This window comes from Oncorhynchus clarkii, unplaced genomic scaffold (genome assembly GCF_045791955.1).
Source record: "Oncorhynchus clarkii lewisi isolate Uvic-CL-2024 unplaced genomic scaffold, UVic_Ocla_1.0 unplaced_contig_4364_pilon_pilon, whole genome shotgun sequence".
NCBI classification, from domain to species: domain Eukaryota; kingdom Metazoa; phylum Chordata; class Actinopteri; order Salmoniformes; family Salmonidae; genus Oncorhynchus; species Oncorhynchus clarkii.
Genome location: NW_027261090.1, coordinates 261,775 through 289,289, shown reverse-complemented (window position 1 = coordinate 289,289; position 27,515 = coordinate 261,775). Strand labels below are relative to the sequence as shown.

Genomic DNA, 27,515 nt, shown 5'->3' with positions numbered 1-27,515 from the left:
TGTAGTTGTTCTAATCTACAGGGCATTCGGAAAGTATTCAGACCCCTTTACTTTTTCCACATTTTGTTACGTTACCGCCTTATTCTAAAATGTATTAAATAAAAAAACAATCTACACACAGTACCCAATACTGACAGTGAAAACAGGTTAATATTTTTTTCAAATTTATAAATGATAAAAAACAGAAATACCTTATTTACATAAGTATTCAGACCCTTTGCTATGAGACTCGAAATTGAGCTCAGATGCATCCTGTTTTCATTAATCATCCTTGAGATGTTTGTACAACTTGATTTGAGTCCACATGTGGTAAATTCAACTGACTGGACATGATTTGGAAAGGCACACATCTGTCTGTATTAGGTCCCGCAGTTGACAGTGCATGTCAGAGCAAAAACCAAGACAAGATATCGAATTACTTAATTGTCCGTAGAGCTCCAAAACAGGATTGTGCCGAGAGACATATCTGGGGAAAACATTTATGCTGCATTTAAGGTCCCCAAGAACACAGTGGCCTCCATCATTCTTAAAGGGAAGAAGTTTGGAACCACCAAGACTCTTTCTAGAGTTGGCCGCCTGGCCAAACTGAGCAATGGGGGTAGAAGGGCCTTGTTCAGGGAGGTGACCAAGAACCCAATGGTCACCCTGACAGAGCTCCAGAGTTCCTCTGTGGAGATGGGAGAACATTCCAGAAGGACAACCATCTCTGCAGCACTCCACCAATCAGGCCTTTTTGGTAGAGTGTCCAGACGGAAGCCACTCCTCAGTAAAAGGCACATGACAGCCCACTTGGAGTTTGCCAAAAGGCACCTAAAGACTCTCAGACAATGAAAAACAAGATTCTCTGGTCTGATGAAACCAAGATTGAACTCTTTGGCCTGAATGCGAAGCATCATGTCTGGAGTAAACCTGGCACCATCCCAACGGTGAAGCATGGTGGTGGTAGCATCATGCTGTGGGGATGTTTTTCAGCAGCAGGGACTGGGAGACTAGTCAGGATTGAGAGCAAAGTACAGAGAGATCCTTGATGAAAAACTAGCCCAGGAACTCAGACTGGGGAGAAGATTCACCTTCCAACAGGACAACAACCCTAAGCACAAGGCCAAGACAAGGCAGGAGTGGCTTTGGGACAAGTCTCTGAATGTCCTTGAGTGGCCCAGCCAGAACTTGAACCCGATCGAACCCATCTCTCTGGAGAGACCTGAAAAAAGCTGTGCAGCGACGCTCCCCATCCAACCTGACAGAGCTTGGGAGGATCTGCAGAGAAAATGGGAGAAACTCCCCAAATACAGATGTGCCAAGCTTGTAGCGTCATTCCCAAGAAGACTCCAGGCTGAAATCACTGCCAAAGGTTCTTCAACAAAGCACAGAGTAAAGAGTCTGAATATTCATGGTAATGTGATACGTTTTTTTTATTTGTGTGTGCAGCCGTCTTCATCGACCTGGCCAAGGCTTTCGACTCTGTCAATCACCGTATTCTTATCGGCAGACTCTATAGCTTTGGTTTCTCTAATGACTGCCTCGCCTGGTTCACCAACTACTTCTCTGATAGAGTACAGTGTGTCAAATAGGAGGGCATGTTGTCCGGACCTCTGTGGCAGTCTATGTGGGTACCACAGGGTTCAAATCTCGGCCGACTCTTTTCTCTGTATATATCAATGATGTCGCTCTTGCTGCGGGCGATTCCCTGAACCACCTCTACGCAGACGACACCATTCTGTATACTTTTGGCCCTTCCTTGGACACTGTGCTAACTACCCTCCAAACGAGCTTCAATGCCATAAAACACTCCTTCCGTGGCCTCCAACTGCTCTCTACTCAGCAAACTGGATGCAGTCTATCACAGTGCAATCCGTTTTGTTACCAAATCAGCTTATACCACCCACCACTCACTGCGACCTGTATGCTCTAGTCGGCTGGCCCTCGCTACATATTCGTCGCCAGACCCACTGGCTCCAGGTCATCTATAAGTCTATGCAGGTAAAGCTCCGCCTTATCTCAGCTCACTGGTCACAATAACAACACCACCCGTAGCACACGTATCTCACTGGTCATCCCCAAAGCCAACACCTCATTTGGCCGCCTTTCCTTCCAGTTCTCTGCTGCCAGTGACTGGAACAAATTGCAAAAATCGCTGAAGTTGGAGACTTTTATTTCCCTCACCAACTTTAAACATCAACTATCTGAGCAGCTAACCGATCACTGCAGCTGTACATAGTCCATCTGTAAACCCAATCTACCTACCTCATCCCCATACTGTTTTTATTTATTTACTTTTCTGCTCTTTTGCACACCAGTATCTCTACTTGCACATCATCATCTGCTCATTTATCACTCCAGTGTTAATCTGCTAAATTGTAATTATTCACTCCTATGGCCTATTTATGGCCTACCTCCTCATGCCTTTTGCACACAATGTATATAGACTTTCTTTTTTTCTACTGTGTCATTGACTTGTTTTTTTGTGTTATTGGCTTGTTTATTGTTTACTCCAAGTGTAACTCTGTGTTGTTGTCTGTGTCACACTGCTTTGCTTTATCTTGGCCAGGTCGCAGTTGCAAATGAGAACTTGTTCTCAACTAGCCTACCTGGTTAAATAAAGGTGAAAAAAAAAATGCGAAAAAAAAAATGTAATAAATGTGAAAAAAATTATAAAACCTGTTTTTGCTTTGTCATTGTATACTACATTTTAGAATAAAGCTGAAACGAAACAAAATGTGGAAAAAGGGGTATAAATACTTTCGAATACACTGTATGGATTAGGCATAAAGTCTGAGCTATGTCCCAAATGGCATAATAAACACCCGTTTGGGTCAAAAGCAGGACTCTGGTCAGTAGTCGTGCACCATATAGGGACCATGATGTCATTTGGCACCCAAGGCCTGGTCTCACCTGTCTGTGTCGGGGCCGTTCTTGGCGATGATCATCTTTAACTTGCCCAGGCCTCCTACGGGTGCTCTGTCAGTCCCTGTAGTAAACTGGAGGAACAGTCTCTTATCCTCCTCACCAAACGAATGCACCGTCTCCCAGAAGTCTCTATGAGTGAGAAATAAATGTTTTCCTAATAAAAACAGCAGTAGCTTCGGTATGTGACAAAGCACACACACACACACACACAAAAGTATGTGGACACCCCTTCAAATTAGTTTGAAAGAATGTCCACATACTTTTGACCATTTAGTGTGTGTGTGTGTGTAATAAGGCCCGAGAAGGTATATGCACAATGGGGCTGTTCTTATGCACAACGGGGCTGTTGTGCATAAGAACAGCCCCATTGTGCATATACCTATACCTATGCACAACGGGGCTGTTCTTATGCACAACGGGGCTGTTCTTATGCACAACGGGGCTGTTCTTATGCACAACGGGGCTGTTCTTATGCACAACGGGGCTGTTCTTATGCACAACGGGGCTGTTCTTGTGCACAACGGGGCTGTTCTTGTGCACAACGGGGCTGTTCTTGTGCACAACGGGGCTGTTCTTGTGCACAACGGGGCTGTTCTTGTGCACAACGGGGCTGTTCTTGTGCACAACAGGGCTGTTCTTGTGCACAACAGGGCTGTTCTTGTGCACAACGGGGCTGTTCTTGTGCACAACGGGGCTGTTCTTGTGCACAACGGGGCTGTTCTTATGCACAACAGGGCTGTTCTTACGCACAACGGGGCTGTTCTTACGCACAACGGGGCTGTTCTTACGCACAACAGGGCTGTTCTTACGCACAACAGGGCTGTTCTTACGCACGACGGGGCTGTTCTTACGCACAACGCAACGTGGAGTCCTTAGCCGTGGTATATTGGCCATATACCACAAACCCCCAAGATGCCTTATTGCTATTATAAACTGGTTACCAACATAATTAGAGCGGTAAAAATACATGTTTTGTCATACCAGTGGAATTCGGTCTGATATACCACGGCTGATATACCATGGCTGATATACCACGGCTGATATACCATATATAGCGTATTAACGATACAGCATACAACAACATTCTAGACGATTCTGTGCTTTCAACTTTGTGGAAACAGTTTGGGGAAGGCCCTTTCCTGTTTCAGCATGACAATGCCCCAGTGCACAAAGTGAGATCCATACAGAAATGGTTTGTCGAGATCTGTGTGGAAGAACTTGACTGGCCTCCACAGAGCCCTGACCCCAACCCCATCGAACACCTTTGGGATGAATTGGAACGTCGACTGGCCTAATCACCAAACATCAGTGCCCGACCTCACTAATGCTCTTGTGGCTGAATGGAAGCAAGTCCCCGCAGCAATGTTCCAACATCTAGTGGAAAGCCTTCCCAGAAGAGTGGAGGCTGTTATAGCAGCAATGTTCCAACATCTAGTGGAAAGTCTTCCCAGAAGAGTGGAGGCTGTTATAGCAGCAATGTTCCAACATCTAGTGGAAAGCCTTCCCAGAAGAGTGGAGGCTGTTATAGCAGCAATGTTCCAACATCTAGTGGAAAGCCTTCCCAGAAGAGTGGAGGCTGTTATAGCAGCAATGTTCCTACATCAAGTGGAAAGCCTTCCCAGAAGAGTGGAGGCTGTTATAGCAGCAATGTTCCAACATCTAATGGAAAGCATTCCCAGAAGAGTGGAGGCTGTTATAGCAGCAATGTTCCAACATCTAGTGGAAAGCCTTCCCAGAAGAGTGGAGGCTGTTATAGCAGCAATGTTCCAACATCTAGTGGAAAGCCTTCCCAGAAGAGTGGGGGCTGTTATAGCAGCAATGTTCCAACATCTAGTGGAAAGCCTTCCCAGAAGAGTGGAGGCTGTTATAGCAGCAATGTTCCTACATCAAGTGGAAAGCCTTCCCAGAAGAGTGGAGGCTGTTATAGCAGCAATGTTCCAACATCTAATGGAAAGCATTCCCAGAAGAGTGGAGGCTGTTATAGCAGCAATGTTCCAACATCTAGTGGAAAGCCTTCCCAGAAGAGTGGAGGCTGTTATAGCAGCAATGTTCCAACATCTAGTGGAAAGTCTTCCCAGAAGAGTGGAGGCTGTTATAGCAGCAATGTTCCAACATCTAGTGGAAAGCCTTCCCAGAAGAGTGGAGGCTGTTATAGCAGCAATGTTCCAACATCTAGTGGAAAGCCTTCCCAGAAGAGTGGAGGCTGTTATAGCAGCAATGTTCCTACATCAAGTGGAAAGCCTTCCCAGAAGAGTGGAGGCTGTTATAGCAGCAATGTTCCAACATCTAATGGAAAGCATTCCCAGAAGAGTGGAGGCTGTTATAGCAGCAATGTTCCAACATCTAGTGGAAAGCCTTCCCAGAAGAGTGGAGGCTGTTATAGCAGCAATGTTCCAACATCTAGTGGAAAGCCTTCCCAGAAGAGTGGGGGCTGTTATAGCAGCAATGTTCCAACATCTAGTGGAAAGCCTTCCCAGAAGAGTGGAGGCTGTTATAGCAGCAATGTTCCTACATCAAGTGGAAAGCCTTCCCAGAAGAGTGGAGGCTGTTATAGCAGCAATGTTCCAACATCTAATGGAAAGCATTCCCAGAAGAGTGGAGGCTGTTATAGCAGCAATGTTCCAACATCTAGTGGAAAGCCTTCCCAGAAGAGTGGAGGCTGTTATAGCAGCAATGTTCCAACATCTAGTGGAAAGCCTTCCCAGAAGAGTGGGGGCTGTTATAGCAGCAATGTTCCAACATCTAGTGGAAAGCCTTCCCAGAAGAGTGGGGGCTGTTATAGCAGCAATGTTCCAACATCTAGTGGAAAGCCTTCCCAGAAGAGTGGAGGCTGTTATAGCAGCAATGTTCCTACATCAAGTGGAAAGCCTTCCCAGAAGAGTGGAGGCTGTTATAGCAGCAATGTTCCAACATCTAATGGAAAGCATTCCCAGAAGAGTGGAGGCTGTTATAGCAGCAATGTTCCAACATCTAGTGGAAAGCATTCCCAGAAGAGTGGAGGCTGTTATAGCAGCAATGTTCCAACATCTAGTGGAAAGCCTTCCCAGAAGAGTGGGGGCTGTTATAGCAGCAATGTTCCAACATCTAGTGGAAAGCCTTCCCAGAAGAGTGGAGGCTGTTATAGCAGCAATGTTCCAACATCTAGTGGAAAGCCTTCCCAGAAGAGTGGAGGCTGTTATAGCAGCAATGTTCCAACATCTAGTGGAAAGCCTTCCCAGAAGAGTGGAGGCTGTTATAGCAGCAATGTTCCTACATCAAGTGGAAAGCCTTCCCAGAAGAGTGGAGGCTGTTATAGCAGCAATGTTCCAACATCTAATGGAAAGCATTCCCAGAAGAGTGGAGGCTGTTATAGCAGCAATGTTCCAACATCTAGTGGAAAGCCTTCCCAGAAGAGTGGAGGCTGTTATAGCAGCAATGTTCCAACATCTAGTGGAAAGCCTTCCCAGAAGAGTGGGGGCTGTTATAGCAGCAATGTTCCAACATCTAGTGGAAAGCCTTCCCAGAAGAGTGGAGGCTGTTATAGCAGCAATGTTCCTACATCAAGTGGAAAGCCTTCCCAGAAGAGTGGAGGCTGTTATAGCAGCAATGTTCCAACATCTAATGGAAAGCATTCCCAGAAGAGTGGAGGCTGTTATAGCAGCAATGTTCCAACATCTAGTGGAAAGCATTCCCAGAAGAGTGGAGGCTGTTATAGCAGCAATGTTCCAACATCTAGTGGAAAGCCTTCCCAGAAGAGTGGGGGCTGTTATAGCAGCAATGTTCCAACATCTAGTGGAAAGCCTTCCCAGAAGAGTGGAGGCTGTTATAGCAGCAATGTTCCAACATCTAGTGGAAAGCCTTCCCAGAAGAGTGGAGGCTGTTATAGCAGCAATGTTCCAACATCTAGTGGAAAGCCTTCCCAGAAGAGTGGAGGCTGTTATAGCAGCAGAGGGGGAACCAACTCCTTATTAATGCCCATGATTTTGGAATGAGATGTTAGACAAGCAGATGTCCACATACTCTTGGTCATGTGGTGTATATACACGGAACAAAAATATAAATGCAGCATGCAACAATTTCAAAGACTTATGAGGAAATCAGTCAATTGAAATAAATAAATTAGGCTCTATGGATTAGACATGACCGGGAATACAGATATGCATCTGTTGGTCACAGATACAGTGCCTTGCGAAAGTATTCGGCCCCCTTGAACTTTGCGACCTTTTGCCACATTTCAGGCTTCAAACGTAAAGATATAAAACTGTATTTTTTTTGTGAAGAATCAACAACAAGTGGGACACAATCATGAAGTGGAACGACATTTATTGGATATTTCAAACTTTTTTAACAAATCAAAAACTGAAAAATTGGGCGTGCAAAATTATTCAGCCCCTTTACTTTCAGTGCAGCAAACTCTCTCCAGAAGTTCAGTGAGGATCTCTGAATGATCCAATGTTGACCTAAATGACTAATGATGATAAATACAATCCACCTGTGTGTAATCAAGTCTCCGTATAAATGCACCTGCACTGTGATAGTCTCAGAGGTCCGTTAAAAGCGCAGAGAGCATCATGAAGAACAAGGAACACACCAGGCAGGTCCGAGATACTGTTGTGAAGAAGTTTAAAGCCGGATTTGGATACAAAAAGATTTCCCAAGCTTTAAACATCCCAAGGAGCACTGTGCAAGCGATAATATTGAAATGGAAGGAGTATCAGACCACTGCAAATCTACCAAGACCACAAGCCACCTGGGAGACACACCAAACATGTGGAAGAAGGTGCTCTGGTCAGATGAAACCAAAATTGAACTTTTTGGCAACAATGCAAAACGTTATGTTTGGCGTAAAAGCAACACAGCTGAACACACCATCCCCACTGTCAAACATGGTGGTGGCAGCATCATGGTTTGGGCCTGCTTTTCTTCAGCAGGGACAGGGAAGATGGTTAAAATTGATGGGAAGATGGCTGGAGCCAAATACAGGACCATTCTGGAAGAAAACCTGATGGAGTCTGCAAAAGACCTGAGACTGGGACGGAGATTTGTCTTCCAACAAGACAATGATCCAAAACATAAAGCAAAATCTACAATGGAATGGTTCAAAAATAAACATATCCAGGTGTTAGAATGGCCAAGTCAAAGTCCAGACCTGAATCCAATCGAGAATCTGTGGAAAGAACTGAAAACTGCTGTTCACAAATGCTCTCCATCCAACCTCACTGAGCTCGAGCTGTTTTGCAAGGAGGAATGGGAAAAAATGTCAGTCTCTCGATGTGCAAAACTGATAGAGACATACCCCAAGCGACTTACAGCTGTAATCGCAGCAAAAGGTGACGCTACAAAGTATTAACTTAAGGGGGCTGAATAATTTTGCACGCCCAATTTTTCAGTTTTTGATTTGTTAAAAAAGTTTGAAATATCCAATAAATGTCGTTCCACTTCATGATTGTGTCCCACTTGTTGATTCTTCACAAAAAAATACAGTTTTATATCTTTATGTTTGAAGCCTGAAATGTGGCAAAAGGTCGCAAAGTTCAAGGGGGCAGAATACTTTCGCAAGGCACTGTACCTTATAAAAAAAAAATATGTAAAAAAAGTAAATTAATTACTTTAAAAAATCATACAATGTGATTTTCTGGATTTTTGTTTTAGATTCCGTCTAAAAACCTGCAAAATTGGCAGTGTATCAAATACATGTTCTCCCCACTGTGTGTGTATGTATGTATGTGTGTGTATATATATATATATATATATATATAAAATATAATGAAAGTGATATATGCTATCTATTATTCAAGAGAGTAATTGAAAGAGATCGTTGTATAAAAATATAGAAATCATTGTCACAACATGGTAATAAATGACATCAAAAACATATTTTTTTTTACTTAATAATGCGACAATCCTTGCTGTAGCCTCCGTCATACTCTGTCGTTTGTTCAAGGGCTTGAAAGTCTAAATTCTGAGGAGGTTGGAACACAAGAGACAGTTAGATCAAGCTACATCAGGTTGCACAGAAAACAATAGTGCAGCTATGGATTTAATCGTCATATTTTATTGACGATACACACAAAATACTCTAATGTCAGAGTGGAAGAAAAATTCTAACATTTGTAAAAAAAATTATAATAATAATTTAAAAAAAGACTAATATATCTTGATTAGATAAGTATTCAACACCCTGAGTTAATATATGTTAGAATCACCTTGGGCAGTGATTATAGTGCTGAGTCTTTCTGGGTAAGTCTCTAAGAGCGTTCCACACCTGAATTGTGCAACATTCTTCAAGCTCTGTCAAATTGGTTGTTCGTCATTGCTAGACAATCATTTATCAGGTCTAGCTATAGATTTTCAATCAGATTTACGTCAAAACTATCTTGGACACTCAGGAACATTCACTGTTTTCTTGGTAAGCAACTCCAGTTTAGATTTGGCCTTGTGTTTTAGGTTAATGTCCCGCTGAAAAGGTGAATTCATCTCCTAGTGTCTGGTGGAAAGCAGACTGAACCAGGTTTTCCTCTAGGATTTTAACTGTGCTTAGCTTAGCTTTCTTCTCCCCAGTCCTTAACAATTACAAGCATACCCATAACATGATGCAGCCACCACTATGCTTGAACACATGGAGAGTGGTACTCAGTAATGTGTTGTATTCAAGTAATGTGTTGTATTCAAGATAAAAAAAGTGAATTGCTTTGCCAATGTTTTTGCAGTATTACTTTAGTGCCTTGTTGCAAACAGGATGCATGTTTTGGAATATTTGTATTATTCTGCACAGGCTTCCTTTTCACTCTGTCATTTAGGTTAGTAGTGTGGAGTAACTACAATGTTTTTATTTAACCTTTATTTAACTAGGCAAGACAGTTCAGAACAAATTCTTATTTACAATGACGGCCTACCTTGAACAGGCAGTTAACCCACTGTTCCCAGGCCGTCATTGAAAATAAGAATTTGTTCTTAACTGACTTGCCTGGTTAAATAAAGGTTAAATAAAGGTTAAATAAAGGTTAAATAAAGGTAAAAAAAATAAAAAAAATATTTAGAAAATCTGAGATGACAGTGTTGTTAACAAAAGGCTAAGCTTGTGTTTCAATATATTTATTTCATTTCATTTGCGATTTTCATGAATAGGAAACGTTGCGTTATGGTAATGAACTTGAGGCTATGATTACGCTCCCGGATACGGGATTGCTCGACGCTAGAGGTTAAAGTGACAGATTGTTATGGGGATTTTTTTATTATTATGCTAATTTTGATTTCCGTGCATCAACCGGAAGGGGGTTAAGCAAAAAAAAAATCCCTGAAATTATTTAGGCTTGCCATAACAAAGGGTTTGAATACTTATTGACTCAAGACATAATTTCACTTTGACATTATGGGGTATTGTGTGTAGGCCAGTGACATTTTTTTAAATATAAAAAAAAAAATCTTAGTAATAATCCATTTTATGTTCAGGATGTAACAACAAAATGTGGAAAAAGTCAAGGGGTGAGAATACTTTATGAAGGCACTGCATGCCTTCATGCCTATTTCAGTTTTTTATAAATCATAGGCTTAAAGTGAAATTCCTAAGAAAAATCCTACTTACCCTGCTTCCACAGATCAGTAGCTCCACTTCCTCAGGTCTAAATAAACACTTGAGAGGCGACTCGTTGGTGACCATCTGGAAGCCCCTTCTGAAGGCTTTGAACTGGCGCTCCACACTCTTATTAAGTATGTAATCACCATACAGAGACACAAACTCCTGGAGATCACAGATAGGAAACAGTCAAAACAATGTCATCATTCACTTCAGTGGTAGACTAGATACTTCAGTGGTCCTGTGGTAGACTAGATACTTCAGTGGTCATGTGATAGACTAGATACTCCATTGGTCCTGTGATAGACTAGATACTTCAGCCAGTAGCCATGTGATAGACTAGATAGTTCAGTGGTCCTGTGATAGACTAGATACTTCAGTGGTCCTGTGATAGACTAGATACTTCAGTGGTCATGTGATAGACTAGATACTTCAGTGGACCTGTGATAGACTAGATACTTCAGTGGACCTGTGATAGACTAGATAGTTCAGTGGTCCTGTGATAGACTAGATACTTCAGTGGTCCTGTGATAGACTAGTTACTTCAGTGGTCCTGTGATAGACTAGATACTTCAGCCAGTGGTTCTGTGATAGACTAGATACTTCAGTCAGTAGCCATGTGATAGACTAGATACTTCAGTGGTCCTGTGATAGACTAGATACTTCAGTGGTCATGTGATAGACTAGATACTTCAGTGGACCTGTGATAGACTAGATACTTCAGTGGTCCTGTGATAGACTAGATACTTCAGTGGTCCTGTGATAGACTAGATACTTCAGTGGTCCTGTGATAGACTAGATACTTCAGTGGTCCTGTGATAGACTAGATACTTCAGTGGTCCTGTGATAGACTAGATACTTCAGTGGTCCTGTGATAGACTAGATACTTCAGTGGTCCTGTGATAGACTAGATACTTCAGTGGTCCTGTGATAGACTAGATACTTCAGTGGTCCTGTGATAGACTAGATACTTCAGTGGTCCTGTGATAGACTAGATACTTCAGCCAGTGGTTCTGTGATAGACTAGATACTTCAGTCAGTGGACCTGTGACAGACTAGACAACAACAGGTATCCTACCTTTCTATTGTCCGCATTAACAGGTATCTTGTCCCCGTTTTCCTTCAGGTCGTAAGTGATGGGGTCGCCAAACAGGTCAGTCTGTGAGATCTGGAAGGTGATCATCATGTCCTCCTCCACATCCCCCTCATAGTCCAGCAGCTCCCTCAGACTCTGGTACAGAACCTGGCAGAGAACCATACAGATAGTTAGAGGACTCAACGTTGTATCTGTCCTGTTGTGGCGTCTGCGAGAGCATGGGCATCTCCATTTTGAAGTAGTCCATGCTCTTCTTCTACTATTTCTAATGAAAGGGTGCTGCCATGTGGAGTGTTTGAACTGCAGTTATGAAATGTTTGCTCACAATTATTGTTATTGTTATTGTTATTATTATCATTATTATCATATTGTTATTATTATCATTATTATCTGACCCTGCTGGTCAAATAATAATAGCTCATTTTTAAAGATACATTATACAGCTGTAACACTTTAAATCTGCAAAAAATATTAGTGTGTGTTCAGATCTAAAAGGTGTGTTGGGGGGGTCAAAAAGGTAACGTTGCCCTTCCTAACTGAGTGTAGGGTGGTATAATTCACACACACACACACACACGTCAGCTCAGAGAGATCCAATTCAAAGAGGCCCAGCTCATGAACTTCCATCAGCAGCAGCTTTGAATTTAGAAAAGAAAATGGATGCGTTTATGGAAATGTTAGTGCATCGATTCGTTCTTCTAAATCAAACTGAATCACTAAATGTATGGTTCCTGTATCGTATCGGAGCCCATGTATCCAATCGTTTTGAAAGACGCCCATCCCTAATAATAATAATAATAATAATAATAATGATAATAATAATAATAATAATAATATGACATTTAGCAGACCCTTTTTATCCAATGTGACTTCCTTTTTTCCCCTCTTTAAAAAAAAAACTTATGGGCAACTCTATTAAAAAATGACATCGGCCTATATCATATTGGCCCTGCGATAGACTAGTGTCTTGTCCAAGGGTTGTACTTGTGTATCACGCTACTCACGCTCGGTGCTGTAAAGTACTTAAGTAAAAAATACCTTAAAGTACAACTTCAGTAGTTCTTTGGGGGGTATCTGTACTTTACTATTTATATTTTTGACTACTTTTACTTTCCTTGAGAAAATATTATACTTTTTACTAAATACAATTTCCCCCAACACCCAAAAGTACTCGTTACATTTTGAATGCTTAGCAGGACAGGAAAATAGTCAAATTGACGCACTTATCAACGAAATATCCCTGGTCGTCCCTACTGCCTCTGATCTGGCGGACTCACTGAACAGAGAACATCCCTGGTCATCCCTACTGCCTCTGATCTGGAGGACTCACTAAACAGAGAACATCCCTGGTCATCCCTACTGCCTCTGATCTGGAGGACTCACTAAACAGAGAACATCCCTGGTCATCCTTACTGCCTCTGATCTGGCGGACTCACTGAACAGAGAACATCCCTGGTCATCCCTACTGCCTCTGATCTGGCGGACTCACTGAACAGAGAACATCCCTGGTCATCCCTACTGCCTCTGATCTGGAGGACTCACTAAACAGAGAACATCCCTGGTCATCCCTACTGCCTCTGATCTGGAGGACTCACTAAACAGATAACATCCCTGGTCATCCCTACTGCCTCTGATCTGGAGGACTCACTAAACAGAGAACATCCCTGGTCACCCCTACTGCCTCTGATCTGGAGGACTCACTAAACAGAACATCCCTGGTCGTCCCTACTGCCTCTGATCTGGAGGACTCACTAAACAGAGAACATCCCTGGTCATCCCTACTGCCTCTGATCTGGAGGACTCACTAAACAGAGAACATCCCTGGTCATCCCTACTGCCTCTGATCTGGAGGACTCACTAAACAGAGAACATCCCTGGTCATCCCTACTGCCTCTGATCTGGAGGACTCACTAAACAGAGAATATCCCTGGTCATCCCTACTGCCTCTGATCTGGAGGACTCACTAAACAGAGAACATCCCTGGTCATCCCTACTGCCTCTGATCTGGAGGACTCACTAAACAGAGAACATCCCTGGTCATCCCTACTGCCTCTGATCTGGAGGACTCACTAAACAGAGAACATCCCTGGTCATCCCTACTGCCTCTGATCTGGAGGACTAACTAAACAGAGAACATCCCTGGTCATCCCTACTGCCTCTGATCTGGAGGACTCACTAAACAGAGAACATCCCTGGTCATCCCTACTGCCTCTGATCTGGAGGACTCACTAAACAGAGAACATCCCTGGTCACCCCTACTGCCTCTGATCTGGAGGACTCACTAAACAGAGAACATCCTTGGTCATCCCTACTGCCTCTGATCTGGAGGACTAACTAAACAGGGAACATCCCTGGTCATCCCTACTGCCTCTGATCTGGAGGACTCACTAAACAGAGAACATCCCTGGTCAGCCCTACTGCCTCTGATCTGGAGGACTCACTAAACAGAGAACATCCCTGGTCATCCCTACTGCCTCTGATCTGGAGGACTCACTAAACAGAGAACATCCCTGGTCATCCCTACTGCCTCTGATCTGGAGGACTCACTAAACAGAGAACATCCCTGGTCATCCCTACTGCCTCTGATCTGGAGGACTCACTAAACAGAGAACATCCCTGGTCATCCCTACTGCCTCTGATCTGGAGGACTCAGTAAACAGAGAACATCCCTGGTCATCCCTACTGCCTCTGATCTGGCGCACTCACTAAACAGAGAACATCTCTGGTCAGCCCTACTGCCTCTGATCTGGAGGACTCACTAAACAGAGAACATCCCTGGTCATCCCTACTGCCTCTGATCTGGAGGACTCACTAAACAGAGAACATCCCTGGTCATCCCTACTGCCTCTGATCTGGAGGACTCACTAAACAGAGAACATCCCTGGTCATCCCTACTGCCTCTGATCTGGAGGACTCAGTAAACAGAGAACATCCCTGGTCATCCCTACTGCCTCTGATCTGGCGCACTCACTAAACAGAGAACATCCCTGGTCAGCCCTACTGCCTCTGATCTGAAGGACTCACTAAACAGAGAACATCCCTGGTCATCCCTACTGCCTCTGATCTGGCGCACTCACTAAATACACATGCTTCGTTTGTAAATTACGTCCGAATGTTGGGAGTGTGCCCTTGGCTTTCCATAAATAAAATTAAAATGGTGCCATCTGGTATGCTTAATATAAGGAATTTGAAATTATTTGCTTTTAATACTTAAGTATAGTTTTAACAAAATACTGTTACTCAAGTAAAGTTTTACTGGGTGACTTTTACTCGAGTCATTTTCTATGAAGGTATGTTTTCTACCTTTACTCAAGTATGATAGTTGGGCACCATTTCCACCACTGCTACAGAAACAGGAGAGAAGCTCGGAAGCCGTTCTGGCACAAGCCTACTTACTATATCATATCATAACAGGTTTAAACATGTTACATTAACGACAAATCACATTGAAACAAGTTGAAACATGTTCCAGTACCGGGTGTGAGTCTGTCAGGTCCAGATAGGTGCCTTTCTTCCCCATCAGTTTCCTGTAGACCACCATGGGAAAGTGAACATCCAGGATACAGTTGTTGTAGATGGCCAGGCCCAAGATGATGCCTATCAGGGTGAACTGGGCCTCGTTCTCCAGAGAGGACGGGTTGTACCAGAACAGCTTGGTGGAATCATCATATGTAAACATGCCTGAAGGAAGGAACACATTTTATTAATTCATTATGTTTTATTTATGTAGCCACAAATTGTCCACTCAGTAACACTTGCTACTGTCTTCCTTCTCTCCTCAATAATCCGTCCTCTCCTCTCCTCTCCTCCCTCTCCCTCTCCCTCTCCCTCTCCTCTCCTCTCCTCTCCTCTCCTCTCCTCTCCTCTCCTCTCCTCTCCTCTCCTCTCCTCAATAATCCAACGTCCTCTCCTCTCCTCTCCTCTCCTCTCCTCTCCTCTCCTCTCCTCTCCTCTCCTCTCCTCTCCTCTCCTCTCCTCTCCTGGGACCCATTAAAATCTATATTACAGTGACAGTCTAATTTTTCTTTTTTTTTTAAGAACATAAACACACCACGAGGACAGTTGGACAGTTTTCTGATGAATAAATAATACAAATAAACACCTGAGTGATCAGTAAGACGTGTCATAAACATGTTTTGTCCTAATCTTCAAAAATCTTAAAGTAGAAGAGTATCTTACCAATATCAGGATTGAACATCTCCTCGAGGACAAGCTGGAAAAACTCTTTAGACACTCCTCCCTCGTCGACGCCCTGCTCTCCTTCAAACTCTACAAACAGCTGCTTTCTCAGGTCCGCTGGGTTCTCCATGGCGATCATCTCCAACTGTAGGACGCAGAAAAGCAGGTTAGGAGAAACAGCAAGATACACGACATGACCAAATGTATGTGGAACACCTGCTCGTCCAACATCTCATCCCAAAATCATGGGCATTAATATGGAGTTGGTCCCCCCCTTTACAGCTATAACAGCCTCCATTCTTCTGGGAAAGCTTTCCACTAGATGTTGGAACATTGCTGCTATAACAGCCCCCACTCTTCTGGGAAGGCTTTCCACTAGATGTTGGAACATTGCTGCTATAACAGCCTAAACTCTTCTGGGAAGGCTTTCCACTAGATGTTGGAACATTGCTGCTATAACAGCCTCCACTCTTCTGGGAAGGCTTTCCACTAGATGTTGGAACATTGCTGTGGGGACTTGCTTCCATTCAGCCACAAGAGCATTAGTGAGGTTGGGCACTGATGTTGGGCGATTAGGCCTGGCTCGCAGTCGGCGTTCCAATTCACCCCAAAGGTGTTTGATGAGGTCAGGGTTCTGAACAGGCCAGTCAAGTTCTTCCACACCGATCTTAACAAATCATTTCTGTATGGACCTCGCTTTGTGCACGGGTGCATTGTCATGCTGAAACAGGAACTGTCCTTCCCCAAACTGTTGCAACAAAGTTGGAAGCACAGAATCGTCTAGAATACAATTGTATGCTGTAGTGTTAAGATTTCCCTTCACTGGGAGGCCTAGTCCAAACGATGAAAAACAGCCCCAGACCATTATTCCTCCTCCACCAAACTTTACAGTTGGCACTATGCATTCGGGCATGTAGCGTTCTCCTGGCATCCGCCAAACCCGGATTCTTCCGTTGGACTGCCAGATGCTGAAGAGTGATTCATCACTCCAGAGAACGCGTTTCCACTGCTCCATAGTCCAATGGTGGCTAGCTTTACACCCCTCCAGCTGAGGCATGGCATTTGCACATGGTGATCTTTGGTTTGTGTGTGGCTGATTGGCCATGGAAACCCATTTCATGAAGCTCCCGCTGAACAGTTCTTGTGCTGACGTTGATTCCAGAGGCAGTTTGGAACTCAGAAGTGAGTGTTGCAACTGAGGAGAGGCAATTTTTACAGACTACGTGCTTAACTTCTTGGTGACAGGGGGGCAGTATTGAGTAGCTTGGATGAATAAGGTGCCCAGAGTAAACTGCCTGCTACTCTGTCCCAGATGCTAATATATGCATATTATTAATAGTATTGGATAGAAAACACTCTGAAGTTTCTAAAACTGTTTTAATGATGTCTGTGAGTATAACAGAACTCATATGGCAGGCAATCAAACACGCGAAATGCCTTGTACAGGGACAAGGTGGAGTCGCAATTCAACGGCTCAGACACAAGACGCATGTGGCAAAGGTCTACAGGAAATCACGGACTATAAAAAGAAAACTAGCCACGTCACGAACACCGACATCAAGCTTCCAGACAAACTAAACACCTTCTTTGCCCACTTTGAGGATAATACAGTGCCACCATCGCGGCTCACTAACAAGGAATGCACCCCCCCCCCTCATTTAAATGTGTTAACCCTCGCAAGGTTGCTGGCTCAGATGGAATCCCTAGCTGCGTCCTCAGAGTATGCGCAGACCAGCTGGCTGGTGTGTTTACGGACATATTCATTCGCTCCCTATCCCAGTCTGTTGTCCCCACACATGCTTCAAGATGGCTACCATTGTTCCTGTACCCAAAAAGGCTAAGATAACTGAACTAAATGACTACCGCCCCGTAGCACTCACTTCTGTCATCATGAAGTGCTTTGAGAGACTAGTCAAGGATCATATCACCTCCACCCTACCTGATACCCTAGACCCACTCCAATTTGCATACCGCCCCAACAGGTCCACAGACGATGCAATCGCCTTCACACTGCCCTATCCCATCTGGACAAAAGGAATACCTATGTAAGAATGCTGTTCATTGACTACAGCTCAGCCTTCAACACCATAGTGCCCTCAAAGCTCATCATCAAGCTGGAGGACCTGGGTCACAACCTCTCCCTGTGTAATTGGGTCCTGGACTTTTGACAGGCTGCCCCCAGGTGGTGAAGGTAGGAAACAACATCTCCACTTCGCTGACCCTCAACACTTGGGCCCCACAAGGGTGTGTGCTCAGCCCCCTCCTCTACTTTCTGTTCACCCATGACTGCGTGGCCATGCACGCCTCCAACTCAATCATCAAGTTTGCAGACGACACAACAGTAGTGGGCTTGATTACCAACAACGATGAGACAGCCTACAGAGAGGAGGTGAGGGCACTCGGACAGAGTGTGGTGTCAGGAAAATAACCTCACACTCAACGTCAACAAAACAAAGGAGATGATTGTGGACTTCAGGAAACAGCAGAGGGAGCACCCCCCTATCCATATTGATGGGACAGTAGTGTAGAGGGTAGTAAGTTTTAAGTTCCTCGGCGTACACATAACGGACAAACTGAATTGGTCCACCCACACAGACAGCGTGGCGAAGAAGGCGCAGCAGCGCCTCTTCAACCTCAGGAGGCTGAAGAAATGTGGCTTGTCACCCAAAACCCTGACAAACTTTTAGATGCACAATCGAGAGAATCCTGTCAGGCTGTATCACCGCCTGGTACAGCAACTGCTCCGCCCACAACTGTAAGGCTCTCCAGAGGGTATTGAGGTCTGCACAACGCATCACCGGGGGCAAACTACCTGCTCTCCATGACACCTACAGCTGATTTAATCAAATTTAGAATAAGGCTCTAAACTAAAAAAATGTGGAAAACGTCAATGGGTCTGAATCCTACGAAGGCACAGTATTTCATGTCGTCCTCATTATATCCTGTTATAGTCCTATCAGCAGAGAGACATGTAGTCCTCATTATATCCTGTTATATTCCTATCAGCAGAGAGACATGTAGTCCTCATTATATCCTGTTATAGCCCTATCAGCAGAGAGACATGTAGTCCTCATTATATCCTGTTATAGTCCTATCAGCAGAGAGACATGTAGTCCTCATTATGTTCTGTTATAGTCCTATCAACAGAGAGACATGTAGTCCTCATTATATCCTGTTATAGTCCTATCAGGAAAGAGACATGTAGTCCTCATTATATCCTGTTATAGTCCTATCAGCAGAGAGACATGTAGTCCTCATTATATCCTGTTATAGTCCTATCAACAGAGAGACATGTAGTCCTCATTATATCCTGTTATAGTCCAATTAGCAGAGACATGTAGTCCTCATGATATCATGTTATAGTCCTATCAGCAGAGACATGTAGTCCTCATTATATCCTGTTATAGTCCTATCAGCAGAGAGACATGTAGTCCTAGTTTCCAAGATCTTATTTTCTGCTCGTATTTCTTCCATTTTATTACTGAAATCCAGTCCTGTTGTTAAAGGCCTCAACCTCCCCCAGCAGCCCAGGCAATACATCCTGTTGTTAAAGGCCTCAACCTCCCCCAGCAGCCCAGGCAATAGATCCAGTTTTTAAAGGCCTCAACCTCCCCCAGCAGCCCAGGCAATAGATCCTGTTGTTAAAGGCCTCAACCTCCCCCAGCAGCCCAGGCAATACATCCTGTTGTTAAAGGCCTCAACCTCCCCCAGCAGCCCAGGCAATAGATCCTGTTTTTAAAGGCCTCAACCTCCCCAAGCAGCCCAGGCAATAGATCCTGTTGTTAAAGGCCTCAACCTCCCCCAGCAGCCCAGGCAATAGATCCTGTTGTTAAAGGCCTCAACCTCCCCCAGCAGCCCAGGCAATAGATCCTGTTGTTAAAGGCCTCAACCTCCCCCAGCAGCCCAGGCAATACATCCTGTTGTTAAAGGCCTCAACCTCCCCCAGCAGCCCAGGCAATACATCCTGTTGTTAAAGGCCTCAACCTCCCCCAGCAGCCCAGGCAATATATCCTGTTGTTAAAGGCCTCAACCTCCCCCAGCAGCCCAGGCAATACATCCTGTTGTTAAAGGCCTCAACCTCCCCCAGCAGCCCAGGCAATACATCCTGTTGTTAAAGGCCTCAACCTCCCCCAGCAGCCCAGGCAATAGATCCAGTTTTTAAAGGCCTCAACCTCCCTCACAAGCCCAGGTAATAGATCCTGTTGTTAAAGGCCTCAACCTCCCCCAGCAGCCCAGGCAATAGATCCTGTTGTTAAAGGCCTCAACCTCCCCCAGCAGCCCAGGCAATAGATCCAGTTTTTAAAGGCCTCAACCTCCCCCCCAGCAGCCCAGGCAATAGATCCAGTTTTTAAAGGCCTCAACCTCCCCCAGCAGCCCAGGCAATAGATCCAGTTTTTAAAGGCCTCAACCTCCCCCAGCAGCCCAGGCAATAGATCCAGTTTTTAAAGGCCTCAACCTCCCCCAGCAGCCCAGGCAATAGATAATGTTGTTAAAGGCCTCAACCTCCCCCAGCAGCCCAGGCAATACATCCTGTTGTTAAAGGCCTCAACCTCCCCCAGCAGCCCAGGCAATAGATCCAGTTTTTAAAGGCCTCAACCTCCCCCAGCAGCCCAGGCAATACATCCTGTTGTTAAAGGCCTCAACCTCCCCCAGCAGCCCAGGCAATAGATCCTGTTGTTAAAGGCCTCAACCTCCCCCAGCAGCCCAGGCAATACATCCTGTTGTTAAAGGCCTCAACCTCCCCCAGCAGCCCAGGCAATACATCCTGTTGTTAAAGGCCTCAACCTCCCCCAGCAGCCCAGGCAATAGATCCAGTTTTTAAAGGCCTCAACCTCCCCCAGCAGCCCAGGCAATACATCCTGTTGTTAAAGGCCTCAACCTCCCCCAGCAGCCCAGGCAATAGATCCTGTTGTTAAAGGCCTCAACCTCCCCCAGCAGCCCAGGCAATACATCCTGTTGTTAAAGGCCTCAACCTCCCCCAGCAGCCCAGGCAATAGATCCTGTTGTTAAAGGCCTCAACCTCCCCCAGCAGCCCAGGCAATACATCCTGTTGTTAAAGGCCTCAACCTCCCCCAGCAGCCCAGGCAATAGATCCTGTTTTTTTTAAACTGCTCTCTCATAGTTATAAAATGTCTTCCTCCAATGTTAAATTTGGAATTTTAGACAGCGGTATCCCTTCAGTTGTTTTGCTCGCTGAGGAAAGGTCTTCTCTCGTTCGCCTCTCAATGAATCAGATTATTTTTCAAACGTATCAAAATGCTGATCAATAAATAGTTCAAGATTATCAAGAATGTTTGTTTTCTGGCAGTTATCAGCTAATCCTCAATTATATGATTCAATAATGGGACAAGCTGTGCCTACCAAGCTGTGCCTACCAAGCTGTGCCTACCAAGCTGTGCCTACCAAGCTGTGCCTACCAAGCTGTGCCTACCAAGCTGTGCCTACCACGTCATCAGCCACCACCTCTCTTTAGCTAGATAGTTCACATGGAGACTTGTAAGATGTGATGGAGTCCTCACCGACAGACAGGCTTGATACTGATGTCTCTGAATGGAGAGAGACCTGGCACTCTGACAGACAGATACTGATGTCTCTGAATGGACAGAGACCTGGCACTCTGACAGACAGATACTGATGTCTCTGAATGGACAGAGACCTGGCACTCTGACAGACAGATACTGATGTCTCTGAATGGAGAGAGACCTGGCACTCTGACAGACAGATACTGATGTCTCTGAATGGAGAGAGACCTGGCACTCTGACAGACAGATACTGATGTCTCTGAATGGAGAGAGACCTGGCACTCTGACAGACAGATACTGATGTCTCTGAATGGAGAGAGACCTGGCACTCTGACAGACAGATACTGATGTCTCTGAATGGACAGAGACCTGGCACTCTGACAGACAGATACTGATGTCTCTGAATGGACAGAGACCTGGCACTCTGACAGACAGATACTGATGTCTCTGAATGGACAGAGACCTGGCACTCTGACAGACAGATACTGATGTCTCTGAATGGACAGAGACCTGGCACTCTGACAGACAGATACTGATGTCTCTGAATGGACAGAGACCTGGCACTCTGACAGACAGATACTGATGTCTCTGAATGGAGAGAGACCTGGCACTCTGACAGACAGATACTGATGTCTCTGAATGGAGAGAGACCTGGCACTCTGACAGACAGATACTGATGTTTCTGAATGGACAGAGACCTGGCACTCTGACAGACAGATACTGATGTCTCTGAATGGACAGAGACCTGACACTCTGACAGACAGATACTGATGTCTCTGAATGGACAGCACACAGGAAGAACACTTCTTCTATGGTTTTATGTAAAGGATGGTTCTGGATCAGGGAACTCCTGTTATATACGGGACATCACACAGGATAACACTTCTTCTATGGTTTTACTCTGACAGATAGGCTTGATACTGACACTTCTTCTATGGTTTTACTCTGACAGACAGGCTTGATACTGACACTTCTTCTATGGTTTTACTCTGACAGACAGGCTTGATACTGACACTTCTTCTATGGTTTTACTCTGACAGATAGGCTTGATACTGACACTTCTTCTATGGTTTTACTCTGACAGACAGGCTTGATACTGACACTTCTTCTATGGTTTTACTCTGACAGATAGGTTTGATACTGACACTTCTTCTATGGTTTTACTCTGACAGACAGGTTTGATCCTGACACTTCTTCTATGGTTTTATGTAAAGGATGGTTCTGGATCAGGGAACTCCTGTTATATACGGGGCATAACACAGGAAGAACACTTCTTCAATGGTTTTATGTAAAGGATGGTTCTGGATCAGGGAACTCCTGTTATATACGGGGCATCACACAGGAAGAACACTTCTTCAATGGTTTTATGTAAAGGATGGTTCTGGATCAGGGAACTCCTGTTATATAGGGGCATCACACAGGAAGAACACTTCTTCTATGGTTTTATGTAAAGGATGGTTCTGGATCAGGGAACTCCTGTTATATACGGGGCATCACACCGGATAACACTGCTTCTATGGTTTTACTCTGACAGATAGGCTTGATACTGACACTTCTTCTATGGTTTTACTCTGACAGACAGGTTTGATACTGACACTTCTTCTATGGTTTTACTCTGACAGATAGGCTTGATACTGACACTTCTTCTATGGTTTTACTCTGACAGACAGGTTTGATACTGACACTTCTTCTATGGTTTTACTCTGACAGACAGGTTTGATACTGACACTTCTTCTATGGTTTTACTCTGACAGACAGGTTTGATACTGACACTTCTTCTATGGTTTTACTCTGACAGACAGGCTTGATACTGACACTTCTTCTATGGTTTTATATAAAGGATGGTTTATTCTATATGGACCTGTTACTACATTTAAAAGTTATCAAAACACTTAGATTATAATATCTACATATATTTAGGGAATTCTTCTCATATTACTCTGTAGACGACGGACATATTAAACAGTTCCTCTGGCATCTCACCGTACATCTGCCTGTAGTTACTGAACTCAACCTGCAGGAGGCTTGTTGTGACTGAGTGGAGAGGAAACCGCTGCGGACTAGGTTCTGACAGATGGGGTGTGTCTTGGTGGTGGCCACATCAAACCACACCCCCAAGCCAACTCGCGTTTGGCTTCCGTCATGGCCGCCAGCATTTCTTAATAAGGAGCAAGCCCCCCCCCCCCCCCCCCCAAAAAAAACGAGGCCAAATCAGCAGGTGCAGTTCCCCTTCAACATTACACCAACAAGTGTGTGTGCGTGCGTTGTTTGTGACTCACCCTCACGAGGGCGTCGTCGATGATGTGGTCTCGGCGTACTTTGAGCCTGAGGTATGGGTTGAGCTGCTGTCCTTGTACCAGGCTGTAGAGCGCTGTGATCCTCCTCTCGCTGTACATGCTGATGCGGTTGTCGTAGTACAGTCCCAGGCTCTTGGTGCAGGCGTTGAGGATGAAGGGACAGCTCTGGAAGGAGAACTTACTCTCCGAGTCCACCTTGAAGAAGGTGAAGTCCTTGTCCATCTCTAGAACGTCGTTCAGAGGCTCGTTGACAAACTCCTCGAAGGGGATGAGGGGTCGTCTGCAGTCCAGGGTCCTGACGCCCAGCTCCTTTTCAATTGGTTTGAAATATATTGTATTTAAATCATTGTGGATAACACAGAAACCAGAACAATATATTTCCATTGAGGTCGTCTCACCTTCTCCAAAGGGTCGACCCGGGGCCCCTTCTTGTTACTCCTCTCCTCCCCCAGGAGCTCCTGCAGGGTGAGCTCGCTGGACTCTGATGCAGGCTCCTCCTCCTCATTGTGACCCGTATCCAGGTCTCCTCCCAGGACGTTGGCGTAGAACACCAGCTTCAAAAACAAACTTTATTTAACATGTATTTTAAAAAAAAATTAAAAAATGCAAAACGCTTTACAGTAAAACAAGATTATTATTTTTTTCAAGACAGATACCCAATCGGGTGGCTCACACTTTTCTCGTCAATGATTTTGAAAAAAACTGGAAAGCAAATGATCCTCCATCACTACGCGTGCAGCAGCGTAGCCTAGTGGTTAGAGTGTAGAGGTGGCAGCGTAGCCTGGTGGTTAGAGTGTAGAGGAGGCAGGTAGTCTAGTGGTTAGAGTGTAGAGGCAGCAGCGTAGCCTAGTGGTTAGAGTGTAGAGGCGGCAGCATAGCCTGGTGGTTAGAGTGTAGAGGCGGCAGCGTAGCCTGGTGGTTAGAGTGTAGAGGCGGCAGCGTAGCCTGGTGGTTAGAGTGTAGAGGTGGCAGCGTAGCCTAGTGGTTAGAGTGTAGAGGCGGCAGCGTAGCCTAGTGGTTAGAGTGTAGAGGCAGCAGCGTAGCCTAGTGGTTAGAGTGTAGAGGCGGCAGCGTAGCCTAGTGGTTAGAGTGTAGAGGCGGCAGCGTAGCCTAGTGGTTAGAGTGGAGAGGCGGCAGCGTAGCCTAGTGGTTAGAGTGTAGAGGCGGCAGCGTAGCCTAGTGGTTAGAGGCAGGTAGCCTAGTGGTTAGAGGCAGGTAGCCTAGTGGTTAGAGGCAGGTAGCCTAGTGGTTAGAGGCAGGTAGCCTAGTGGTTAGAGGCAGGTAGCCTAGTGGTTAGAGACATGTAGCCTAGTGGTTAGAGGCATGTAGCCTAGCGGTTAGAGGCAGGTAGCCTAGCGGTTAGAGGCAGGTAGCCTAGCAATTAGAGGCAGGTAGCCTAGTGGTTAGAGCAGGTAGCCTAGTGGTTAGAGGCAGGTAGCCTAGTGGTTAGAGCGTTGGGCTAGTAACCAAAAGGTTGCAAGATCAAATCCCCGAGCTGACAAGGCTGTCAAATCTGTTGTTCTGCCCCTGAACACTGTTCCTAGGCCGTCATTGAAAATAATAATTTGTTCTTAACTGCCTTGCCTTGTTAAATAAAGGTAAAACCTGCTCAGACCCACATGTTCTCACTGCTACCGCGCACATCAATGACTTCACAACCACGCCCTCCTCATCCTTCATCCCCTGCTAGCCATGCTAATGGACCTTGGTTCTACTCCTAGGTATTTCTAATGGACCTTGGTTCTACTCCTAGGTATTGCTAGTGGACCTTGGTTCTACTCCTAGGTATTGCTAGTGGACCTTGGTTCTACTCCTAGGTACTACTAGGTATTGGATCTTGGTTCTACTCCTAGGTATTGCTAGTGGAACTTGGTTCTACTCCTAGGTATTGCTAGTGGACCTTGGTTCTACTCCTAGGTATTGCTAATGGACCTTGGTTCTACTCCTAGTTATTGCTAATGGACCTTGGTTCTACTCCTAGGTATTGCTAATGGACCTTGGTTCTACTCCTAGGTATTGCTAATGGACCTTGGTTCTACTCCTAGGTATTGCTAATGGACCTTGGTTCTACTCCTAGGTATTGCTAATGGACCTTGGTTCTACTCCTAGGTATTGCTAATGGACCTTGGTTCTACTCCTAGGTATTGCTAATGGACCTTGGTTCTACTCCTAGGTATTGCTAATGGACCTTGGTTCTACTCCTAGGTATTGCTAATGGACCTTGGTTCTACTCCTAGGTGTTGCTAATAGTTTGTATGGAACGAGCATGTCCGTCAGATCAGATTGACCAAGGCAGTATCAAATCAGAACAGTACCTTCAGACACTTGGCTGCAAGCCATGGACCTTGGTTCTACTCCTAGGTATTGCTAATGGACCTTGGTTCTACTCCTAGGTATTGCTAATGGACCTTGGTTCTACTCCTAGGTATTGCTAATGGACCTTGGTTCTACTCCTAGGTATTGCTAATGGACCTTGGTTCTACTCCTAGGTGTTGCTAATAGTTTGTATGGAACGAGCATGTCCGTCAGATCAGATTGACCAAGGCAGTATCAAATCAGAACAGTACCTTCAGACACTTGGCTGCAAGCCATGGACCTTGGTTCTACTCCTAGGTATTGCTAATGGACCTTGGTTCTACTCCTAGGTATTGCTAATGGACCTTGGTTCTACTCCTAGGTATTGCTAATGGACCTTGGTTCTACTCCTAGGTATTGCTAATGGACCTTGGTTCTACTCCTAGGTGTTGCTAATAGTTTGTATGGAACGAGCATGTCCGTCAGATCAGATTGACCAAGGCAGTTTCAAATCAGAACAGTACCTTCAGACACTTGGCTGCAGCCACCACACACTCGTCATCGTTGACCAGACTGTCGCTGTCGTACTCGTTGCTGATTACCTTAATAAATGAGAATAATACATTTAAAAATGCGTATAACAGCTATGTATTTCACTGTACTGTTTACACCTGCTGTATCCTGTGCATGTGACAAATGACTTCTGGTTTAGATCGAGTTAGCACTATTCATTACGGAGGAATCAAACTCTAGGTAAGTAGAAAATGACAAAAACGAATAGAGAATATTGAGCATGTAACTGTGCATTCTGTATAATTCAGTCTGGTCGACTGCGAGCATGAATGAAATAAAAAGCTTAAAATCAAATAAAAGAATGTAACGTTACCGTGTAGGTGATGAGCTGCTGAAAGGTCTCCATCATACGTCTGATGTGCTCTACACTGTACTGAGACCACAGGCGCGTCAGCTTGGCCAGGGCAGGCAGAGGGAGTTTACTCATACACTTACAGAACAGAGGCATGGCCATCTCCAGGTACTCTGGGCTGTGGAGGCTGCTGTTCTCCATCACGATGATGAAGATGTTTAGGTAGTCTGGGTTGGTGTCGTACACGTCTAGATAGGTTAGATCCAGCTCTACGTTGGGAGTTAGGTAGACCAGGGCGTTGAGGAAGGCCGATTCCATCTTCTCGTTGGAGAGGAGTCTGTCGTACACTCTCCTCACAGCTTCTATGTCCACTGAGATCTCCACAGGACCCAGTCTGTTCTCCGTCGCTCCCGTCGCTCCCTCCACGGACGCCGAGGCCTCTGATTCCTGCTCCATGGCGGTGGTTCTCTCCTTGTCGTCCTCGTCCTTGTCCTCATCTTTGGCCTGGTGGGTCTTACGCTGCTCCTTGGTGTTGGGGTGTTGCTCCTTGTCTTTCCTGAAGCTCTGCACCAGCCCGTCAGCGCTGGAGAAGATCCTCCCGATGACTCGGATCAGAGGAGAGTAGTCCTTCTTCCCCTCACAGATACTCAGGATCTCATACACCTTCTCCTCGGTCAGGTAATGCACCTCTGGACACAGAGAGATCACAGGGAAAATGAATGCATGAGCAACCATTTGATTCTCTCTATAATGAAGGCATGAACAACCATTTGATTCTCTCTAAAATGAAGGCATGAAC

At 45.1% G+C, this 27,515-nt stretch overlaps 1 protein-coding gene across 1 annotated transcript in view; it reads right to left on the bottom strand.

The window, feature by feature from the left end:
* Positions 1–2,892: 2,892 nt before the first annotated feature.
* Positions 2,893–27,515, bottom strand: part of LOC139404713 (ubiquitin-protein ligase E3A-like) — a gene marked incomplete at its 3' end in the record, with an annotated part of 30,427 nt that continues 5,804 nt past the window's right edge. Inside the window, 10 exon segments of the mRNA XM_071147346.1 lie at positions 2,893–3,036; positions 8,775–8,848; positions 10,472–10,627; positions 11,541–11,705; positions 15,034–15,239; positions 15,738–15,882; positions 23,539–23,865; positions 23,955–24,110; positions 26,376–26,453; positions 26,738–27,405. Coding sequence (XP_071003447.1) covers positions 2,893–3,036; positions 8,775–8,848; positions 10,472–10,627; positions 11,541–11,705; positions 15,034–15,239; positions 15,738–15,882; positions 23,539–23,865; positions 23,955–24,110; positions 26,376–26,453; positions 26,738–27,405 — 2,119 coding nt within the window.